This window comes from Teleopsis dalmanni, unplaced genomic scaffold (assembly GCF_002237135.1).
Source record: "Teleopsis dalmanni isolate 2A unplaced genomic scaffold, ASM223713v2 unscaffolded_contig_1061, whole genome shotgun sequence".
In the NCBI taxonomy this organism is placed as follows: Eukaryota; Metazoa; Arthropoda; class Insecta; order Diptera; family Diopsidae; genus Teleopsis; species Teleopsis dalmanni.
Window position 1 is genome coordinate 1 of NW_024032443.1, and position 10,375 is coordinate 10,375.

At 33.7% G+C, this 10,375-nt stretch overlaps 1 protein-coding gene across 1 annotated transcript; it reads left to right on the plus strand.

Annotated features, from left to right (window-relative positions):
* The first annotated feature begins 4,281 nt into the window (after positions 1–4,281).
* On the plus strand, positions 4,282–5,599 carry LOC119663885 (protein arginine N-methyltransferase 1-B-like). Its single transcript, XM_038073485.1, has 2 exons — positions 4,282–4,905; positions 4,959–5,599. The coding sequence occupies exons 1-2, from the start codon at positions 4,312–4,314 to the stop codon at positions 5,556–5,558; spliced, it is 1,194 nt and encodes a 397-aa protein (XP_037929413.1). The 5' UTR covers positions 4,282–4,311; the 3' UTR covers positions 5,559–5,599.
* The last annotated feature ends 4,776 nt before the right edge of the window (positions 5,600–10,375 follow it).

The window sequence follows — 10,375 nt, forward strand, 5'->3', positions numbered from 1 at the left end:
TGGGCATTACAGGCATGGGTCGCTCTTGGCCCCGTCGAGTAGCCTCCGCCAGTCAGCCCGATTAGTTGCTTTCTGACGCCAGTTGGTAATACCGAGTACCCCCAAATCGTTGCATCTTCGGTCTTCCACCGAAGATGCAGACGTCCTCTACCGCATTTCCACCTGCGGGTACCGAATCAAATACCTTTACAGTATGAGTACTTTCTCCCATTCGCACGACATGACCAAGCCAGCGTAGCCGCTGAATTTTTATGCGCTTAACTATGTCAATGTGGCAGTATAGCTCATACAGCTCATCGTTCCATCTAATTCGATACTCGTCGCCAACGCGTAAGGGACTATAGATCTTCCGAAGAATTTTTCTCTCGAATGCTCCTAACGCCTTCTCATCACTGTTGGTAATTGTCCAAGCTTCTGCACCATACAGCAGGACAGGCATGATAAGAGATTTGTAGAACGTGATTTTTGTTTGTCGAGAGAGGGCTTTATTTCTCAATTGCTTACTTAACCCGAAGTAACATTTGTTGGCAAAAGTGATTCTTCGTTAAATCTCTAGACGTCATTTTTGGTGTTTAAGCTGGTTCCTAAATAAACAAAGTCTTTCACAACTTCGAAATTATAATTGTCAACAGTGACGTAGGTCCCAAGACGCTCAGGAGATTTGTTTGTTGACAGAAAATACTTTGTTTTGTCTTCATTTACCACAAGACCCATTTGCTTTGCTTGTTTTTTAGTTGGATAATGCCACACTACCAACGCGGGTGTTCAGACCAATGATATCAATACCGCCGGCATACGCAAGCAGCATTACACTTTTGTAGAATATTGTGCCAGTACGATTTAAATCTGCTGCTCGAGTTATCGTTTTCAAGATTAGGTTAAAGTAGTCACAATACAAGGAGTCACCCTGTCTGAAACCTCGTTTGGCATCAAACGGATCGGAGAGGTTCTTCTCAATTCTAACGGAGCTGGTGGTGTTCCTCAGCGTCATTTTACATAGCCGTATAAGTTTTGCTGGGATACCAAATTCAGACATAGCGACAAAGAGTGTGCTTCTAATCGTAGTGTCAAAAGCAGCTTTGAAATCGACAAATAGGTGGTGTGTGCCGATTTGTTTTTCTTGACTCTTCTCCAGGACTTTACGCACTATGCATATCTGTCCAAGGTTGGATTTACCAGATCTGAAGCCACACTGATAAGGTCCAATCAGTTGGTTGACGATGGGCTTCAATCTTTCACATAGCATGTTTCACAGAACTTTATATGCGATGTTTAAAAGACTGATCCCGCGGTAGTTGGCGCAGTTTGCAGGATCACCTTTTTTGTAGATTGGGCAAAGCACACTTAAATTCCAATTGTTGGGCATGCATTCATCCGACTAAATGTTGCGAATTAGCTGTAGCATGCATTTTGATAGCTCTTCGCCACCAGCTTTAAACAGCTCAGCCGGTAAACCATCAGCGCCTGCAGGTTTGTTGTTTTTGAGCCGCGTTATAGCTGTTTTAACTTCATTATGATCGGAAGGCGGGACGATTATTTCATTGTCAACGATTGAAAATTCGGGATTATCTTCGCTTTCAGTCATATTGCTACTACCGCCATTTAGTAGTTTCGAGAAGTGATCCCTCCAAATATTAAGCATGCTTTGGACATCTATCACCAGATTACCGTTTTCATCTTTGCAGGAATTAGCTCCGGGTTTATAACCATTTGTCAGGCTTTTAATTTTTTGATAGAATTTTCGAGCCATATTCCTGTCGCCCAGCTTCTGAAGCTCTTCGTACTCACGTCTTTCTGTTTCCTTCTTTTTTCGCCTGAAAAGACGTTTCTCTTCCCTTCTCTTTTGCCGATATCGCTCTTTAACAGCGCGCGTCGCAACTGACCGCAGGGTGGCTTGATATGCTGCGTCTTTCTCTGCAGTAGCATTGCGACACTCTTGGTCGTACCAGCTGTTTCTTTGTATACGGTGATAGCCGATCACCTCTTCTGCAGCGGTACGCATAGAGTTAGATATGTGGTTCCATTGCGCGCATATATCGGCTTCTTCAGATGAGTTTTCCAGATATTGGGAGAGTCGAGTAGCGAAGTCATTAGCTGTCTGTTGTGATTGCAGCTTTTCGACGTCTAGCTTTCGCTGTGCTTGTTCACGTACCTTTTTCATCGCACATAAACGTGTGCGGATCTTGGCTGCAACAAGGTAATGATCCGAGTCGATGTTGGCTCCAGGGATAGTACGTACATCCAAGACACTGGAAGCATGCCTTCCGTCTATCACAACGTGATCAATTTGAGATCTTGTGTTTTGATCAGGTGACAGCCATGTTGCCTTATGTATGTTGAGATGCTGGAATCTGGTACTACTAACCACCATGTTTCTAGCCGCGGCGAAATCAATCAGCCTTCTTCCATTGTCAGAAGTTTTCGTGTGAAGGCTGAACTTTCCGACAGTAGCACCAAAGATACCTTCTTTACCCACCTTTGCGTTGAAGTCTCCAACAACTATTTTGATGTCATGATGGGGACAGCGTTCATATGCTTGTTCAAGTTGTTCATAGAAAATTTCCTTGGTGTCGTCATCTTTATCTTCCGTCGGGGCGTGCGCACATATTAGAGTGATAAAGAAAAATTTTGCCTTAATCCGGATTTTTGCGAGCCTTTCGTTTATTGGTGTAGACGTTGAGACCAAATTTCTCAGCTTTTGGCCTACCGCAAATCCGACTCCAAACTCGTGCTTTGTTGCATGGCAGCTGTAGTAGATGTCACAATGATCTCGTTTAGAGCATCCTTGTCCCGTCCATCGCATTTCCTGGAGAGCGGTAATGTCAGCCTTATATTCCTTGAGGACATTAACCAGCTGTATAGATGCACCTTCTCTGTAAAGAGTTCGGACATTCCAGGTGCATATTTTTAAATCGTGTTCCTTAATACGTTTGCGTTTGTCGTCATCAGTAGATCGTTTCCTTATCCGAGGCTGCCTCTTCGTTTGCATTGAAAGGATTTTTTTTTAAATGGTGGGTTCCAAGCCCGACGCAAAACCTCATATATCCCTGAGGTGGATTTCGCTGCACACATTAGTTCACTACGCACGGATGATTGTAGCTATCCAGAGGGGCCACGTGGAGGCTGTGTGTCAACTTGGAGAGAACAGTGACAAGGATCGCGCTGGCATTTACCATGTTAAATGCAATCAGACACTTTACCTTGTATGTTCAATCCCATCCCATCCTTTTCTTGGCATTATATTGTTTAAAAAACGATTATCGAATCTGAATTATATACTGCAAGTAAATAAATGTGGAACTCAGCAACTGGTTCAATAGTAATAGGTTTAATGACATTATATTGTTTAAAAAACGATTATCGAATCTGAATTATATACTGCAAGTAAATAAATGTGGAACTCAGCAACTGGTTTAATAGGTACGTCCGTAACGGCGCCATAACTTTGTTACTCGGCGATTTCAATATTAAAGTAGGCTCCGATAATTCCAACGTGGAGCGCTATAACCTTCACGCCTGTTGAAACCTGTAAACAAAAATGGCGTTGGATTAGGTATATGCTTCACAGACCGAACGAAACCATCGTCAGTCAAGGACTTCGATGAAATCCTCAAGACAGAGGTCCACGTGTCGGCGCACCAGGAAGACCATTTAGAAGATAAATTCAATCAAAAATGGAAGCTGCAAATTACTTCTGGAATGAGCCTTGAATCACGTATCAGCCTTGAATCACGTAATAGAGTTCACTATAAGATGATGTTCGACGCTCTATGCTCCACTGGGAGATGAGGATAACAGAAGAAGAAGAAATAAACATAGCAACAAATATTTGGAAGACTTATATGTAAAAGTGCTTTAACAATTATTTATATAAATGCAACTATGCACGACTTTCTAAATAACATTATCAATCTTCTTCAAAAGCAATCGTAATTCGAACGTTTGTATAACATCCCACATGAGATATCGATCTATCCATTTTGATTTATGAAGGCGGCTTTAGAGTAATTATTTAGCTTTTCAGTATTTTTAGTTTATATAAAACCTATTTCAGTATAAAAACCATTCTCAACAATATTAAAATGATCCAAGGATTAAGCACGTCTCTAAATCCGGAAAGACTTTTCACTAAATGGTGGTTATACTTTAACGTGTAATCGCTTACGTGTAACACATAGAAATGAATTACTTTCTTATTAAAACTTCGTTAAGTGACTATTGTGAATGCACAAAAATTGACACACATTTTGTTTCCGGCACAACTTCATTTCTTAGCTTAGACTGATTTCAAAAGTTTGCACTTTTTTAACGATGGAAGGAAATAAAGTTGTTAACTTTGGAACCGAAAAAGTTACAAATGAATTTTTGAAGTTAGGTGATACCAACTGGATTAATGCCATGCGCAATGCTATATTAGGTAATCCTGACTTGTTCAAAAATAAGTTGGTACTTAACTTGAACTGTGGTCTTGGCCTTTTCGCTATCTACGCTGTGCAGGCGGGTGCATCCCATGTTTATGCTGTTGACAGTGGAGGCGTTCAGGTTTATACCCGTCGTATTATTAAAGAAAACAAATGTGACGAACGTGTTACTGTCATCGAAGGTGATGTGGAACAAATGGAGTTGCCTGTAGAAATGGTCGACGTAATCTTATGCGATTGGGTGGGAAACGCATTATTGTATGGTGCCAACGCAAAGCAAGTGATTTATGCACGTAACAAGTGGTTACAGAGTAATGGATTAATATTTCCAGATATTGCACGTATTTTTGTACGTCTAGCGTCAGATTTTAAAACTGTTGAAAATGGGGGCAGTGTGATTGGTAGTGATCTTGGATGTTCAATGAATTCAATGTTTCAGGATTCAATTGATACTGTCTGGTACTATGCAATGCCAAAAGAAAAGGTAACATTTGTAATATAATAATGACAGTTCCATTGGATAATTAAAAATTTTAGATCCGTAGTACAGGAGCACTGATTAAAGCAATAGATTTGAATACTGCTGAAGTTCAAGATCTTGCTTTTCACACAAGTTTGATTATGGAAACATACTCAAACTGCAATATTAACTCCATTGTGCTTTCTTACATGGTGATGTGTAGTAAAGCTGCATTTTACTATAATACCGATCCTGTCAATATATATGGACAATTCCTGCAATCTGTTTCATTTTTCAAAAGATCAAATTCTGTAGCAGCTGGATTATCTGTTCATGCTGAAATAGCAATGACAGATGTTGAAAACAGTGATTATAATACTCGATTGCCAAAATTGAGGTGTCAATTACTTGATATTAATTCGCATGGAATACAAGCACTAAACGGAGGTTCCTGGTGTGTGGGACCTTATGCAAGAAAAGAAAAATCGAAATATTTCGACAATAACTTTTACATTGACTTGCTTTGGCCACAATTTGTTCGATTTGATGCTGTGCGTATAGCACAAGAATTAAAATTAAAGAATGATCGGGCACTTGATTCTATGCGAAATGTAACTGGTTCCTCTAATGGTCAGATTTCATCATCTGTAGAAGATTTGGAGGTTATGACAGACTGAAATAAAATGGATCAGATTTGATATCAAATAAAAAATTTGCTGAAACAATTTATTTAAATTAATAAATATAATAAAATACTGCTTTGCAAATATTATTAATAAATAATTAATAACTAGTTTTAATAATTAATTATTTCAAGCAGAATTAGGTTTTAAATTGGTTATTGAATATTTTGAGGACTATGACATACAAAAAAAAATGTTTAAATTTAACAATAAATTTTCCAAGTTTATTGTCCATTTCAAGTACTGTAGGTTAGTATTTTTGTTCTTGGAATCACTCACTTTTTTGTCTGTAATAAGTGTTTTTAGTTGTGGTTCTGTTAACTAGTACTTTTGTAATATTTTATCCAATTATTATGATATTAGTTACCACTTTTTTCCGTTTTCGATACTGTGAGTTGGTACTTTTATTTATTTATTTTTTGACGCTGTTTGAAATATTTATTTTGATTACATATCGTTTGTTTTTGATGCTGTTGGGTGGCACAGTGATTTTAGTTTTTTTAAAAATATATAAATACATTTAATATATATTGAGATAACTTCATCATTTAATGTTAATGCAGGCGAAATGAAGAGGCTTACTTTATAATTGAAATGAATTCACTTTGGTAATTAATATATAGATATATAATGTTATAGTTTAAATTATTAAATTAATTAATTAAGTAAATGAGGATTTTTCATTTTGTATTTCTGCTTCATTTATATATATATAGCGAATATTTAAATTGATTGTATCGCAAAATATCTTAAAAGTGTTCATCATAAGCGTAGTTTGATGAAGAGTAAATACTTTCCCTCGAGTTCATTCGAACTTTCTTCGAGTCTTATTATTTTTGAAGCTTAATTTATTTGTGTACTTAGTTTTTTACGTTGGGTAAGTTAAACTCATTTATATAGTTTTATTGGTTTAGACATGTAGACCTTCAAAAACTTCTACACTGTTTACTTCTTATATGCTTTGCCTTCCACTGTCACCAACGTTTATTTATAAATTCCAATGAATCACCAACGTGATTCATAAATGACAATAACAAATTTAATTTAGAATAAACTTATTAAAATAAAATTGACACAAGTTAAAAATATTATTTACAAATAATTAAGTACAAGAAATATTTCCAAAAAAAGACAATTTTTGATAAGTATTTGACAATACTCGAAAAACTGTATGGTCAACCAAAAATTCAATAAAAAATAAAATTTTGTTGTTGTAATTTACTACTGTTCAAAATACTTCCATACTCAGTTTATTAATACGACTAATTAAAGGTTAAGTTTAGTATAAGTCATATTAAGGAGTGTGATATCAATATATAGTCCATACTGATTACCATTAATACTTATTTTCAACTGACTTAGGATACAAAAAAGATAATTTTGTTAACATTTTATTATTATTGAATGATTTTATATGATTTTACATTATACTTTTTATATATAAAAATGCTCCATGATTTCTTTAAATTTTCGTATGTAAATTTGAATGAAAATGTATGTGTGTAAATTCTGTAAGCGAAATTACACACTTGACAAATTTAATGGACGCATAAATAAGGCTTTGTTCTATGCATTTCCTTGCTTGTCATTTGCATAATTTTAACCCATTACACGCTTTACAATTGCTAAACGCCAAATACTCATCTGCGCATAAATAATCCATTTTACAAGTTAATGTTCCGCTGTTCCTCCTCAACTTCACACGACGAATGCTGTAAATCGTACTGGAATGCATAATGGAAATTGCAATTTCATAGCACATTCAGCATGCAACTAACGTGAATAGTTCGCTACTCATGGCTCTTAAACATGTGAGTGCAATGATGTTAAAGAGATTTACATTTATAATCACAATATGGGCTAAGACCAACATAAATTAAGACCCCGCACAGGCACAAGTCGAGAAACAACAATCACAATAACAACAGCATCAACTGACTAACATACGAGTATTCGGTTACTACACACATTATTAGGTCAAGAAGCTTATAATGTTAAGTGGCACATATATAGAGACAATTTCTTCTGCTTCAAATAGACATATGTGAATATCTACATGAATTATTGCTGTGTGGGTTAAGGAGGTAGAAGTTGGTCATAATTTACATACTACATATATAGTAAAACATATAGTGGCATATCCTTCGACTTCTAAATTTAACATCTAATAGGTGTCGTAGACCAAATTAATATTAGTAAATGCAGATAAATTAAACACTCTTAATATAGAGAAAAAGCCTACCATAAGATGATAGTAATTTTAGTATTTCTTGTTATTTCAACCAAAAGCTAAAAGTACCATAATTAAAACTTGTAAGTAGAGTAGACAATGCTGGGCACCATAGACACATATTCAATCAAGTCTTTGTGAACAGAATTTATTTTCACCTCTAATAGGTGTTTTTTATAGTACTTCAAAAAACTATAAAAAATATTCCAGTATTATGATATATTTATATTGTCAGGTAGCTATAAATTTTATTCAATCGTAAACCACTAAAAAACTACAAAAACCTCATATCTTATTTGTCTAAAGTAAACAAATTAAGACTTATCTAGATTCCTTGACACAAAAGATTCAAAACTAATAAAATAGTAAAACACCCCTTGCATAGCTGGGTGCCTTCATCCGTGAAGACTTTGATAGGTTATATCCCTTTGTTAGCAGGGATTAGTGTTCAAAAACATTCGAAATAAATTCAAAGATTGTTTTATAGTAATTTTAAAAACAATATTTAACATACTTAACATGCATATATTTCTCGTTTTAAATAGATCTAAACTCAGACTAATTCCTAGCTTTTTTACGGTGGTTAATAGACGTTAAATCTTACAGTGTTTGTATAATTACCAATTTTATTTGATTTTGTTTTGCGATTAGCTGGAAATATCCGAATAAAAACCGAATTAGATCTGGAGCTTGGTGCCAAAAGACATTATAAGATTTATTTGTTATCTTAATTTCTTTTGGATTTAGCTTACAATATTTTTTTCAGAGATAGTCAATAGAACTTATAAATAGTGGTATTCTACTTTCATTTCTAATAATAGTAAAAAAAATTGATCTATCTTTGTGAAGGTTAGAAAGGGAAGGGACATTAAGCAAAGTAAGGGGTATTATAAACAATCAGCTGCTTTTAGAGAAGAGATAAGGATTATTTAAAATACAATGTAAAAGGTTAGTTATGCATGCCATGAAATTGTTAAATAAATACCCGGCACTTTTTGGAACTGATGTTAAACTGTGATCAAAATTTTCAAAGAAATATTTTGTCATAAGGAAGATGTATAAGAAATGATTTAAGTTTCTTAGATTTATCCAGTAATATAAATTGTTTTTTTTTTTCGTTAATATAATTACTTTACCTAACTTATTTTTTAATTAATTAAAATAATTTCAATGTAATGTGTTTGAAAGATAACTCAAATAGATAAAGACAATGTTATAGAGAATATATCAATATGAGCTATATTTTAAGCTATATAATAAAGGAAATAAGGAATCTTAAGCAAAGTAGTAAATGGATTCCAATTATTAAAATGTCATTAGAATATTTAACTGTGGTCATAACTTAACCAACTCTGTTTTTCAAAAAGTTGATTACATCAATAATTTGTATTATATTATTCTGATATTAATAATTGTACTAGCGTAAAAATATTAGTTTAAATATTTTCATGAAATATATTATTTTTTGCTAAGCGAAATTCAAAAATTTCAAATAATTCCATAATGCAAATGAACTACAAACTTCTAATCCTATTTGTCAAGCAGCATCAACTAATTTATCAAGAGCCTTCTGCATCCGCCGCAAAACAATTCTGCATAATCCATTCTGCATAAAATATTCCGTATGTTGAGCTCCACCACAGGGCATTTGAATACCCGTTCATTTGGACAACCAAGTAATTTATTGTTGTTTTTGTTGTTTTTGTTGTTATTATTGGCATTGTTATAGTTCCTAAATCGATTTACAAACTTACTTACGGAATTATTATTCAAATTTTATTATCTTCGGGCTAAATTATTGTGATTTGATGGAAATGAAATAATTTGTGTTATTGGCAATTAAAAGGTGTCATGAAGGACATGTTCTCTGAATTTATTGGCTTGTCGCATTATGAAAAAGAAGGAGTGGAAATACTCCAAAATAGAAAATACACTAAAAGGAAAAGCTTAGAAATTTAAAATATCTTTCAAATAATTTCTTATACATTTTAATAACAGCAAATTTAAGAGGATTGAATTATAATACTTTTATTATTAAATTTTAATTTATAATTTAAGTCCTAGTTACTGTTGTTCTACTCTTCACTGTATCACATAATAGTTGTTCTGTTCTGTGTTCTGAGAAGTGGTCAAACCTTATTTGATACAAGTAATATATGTATGTTTATATTTAAAAATATACTTTAATATATTGAATATTAAAATGATAATCTGTACGAAAGTATTCTCAATTATAAACAAATTTCATTTTGATTTCATGAAAAGAGAATACTAGATAAAGTAAATGGACAATTCCTCATTTAATATATAAAAATAAAATTATGTTTTAGTTGCAAATCAAAATGAATATTTAAGTTGTCTCCACATTATATTTACTGAGAACTATATATTCTTTTTACATTAATATTATACAAAATGCAATATGATACGTAATGTGTTTTCATTTAGAATTGTGCTTTCTATTGTAGATATTTAGGTACAAAGTTTGTTATAATATTTCTCTACAAGATAATAGAAATATACATAAAACGTTTGTAGATAGAAAAAAAATTAAATGGTTTTTAAGCCTATAGTGTGGTAT

Bases quoted from the DNA above. Each gene is read 5' to 3' on its own strand.
- LOC119663885 (XM_038073485.1), top strand. From the start codon at position 4,312: ATGGAAGGAAATAAAGTTGTTAACTTTGGAACCGAAAAAGTTACAAAT. The intron at 4,906-4,958 runs GTAACATTTGTA...TAAAAATTTTAG, and splicing joins ATGCAATGCCAAAAGAAAAG to ATCCGTAGTACAGGAGCACT.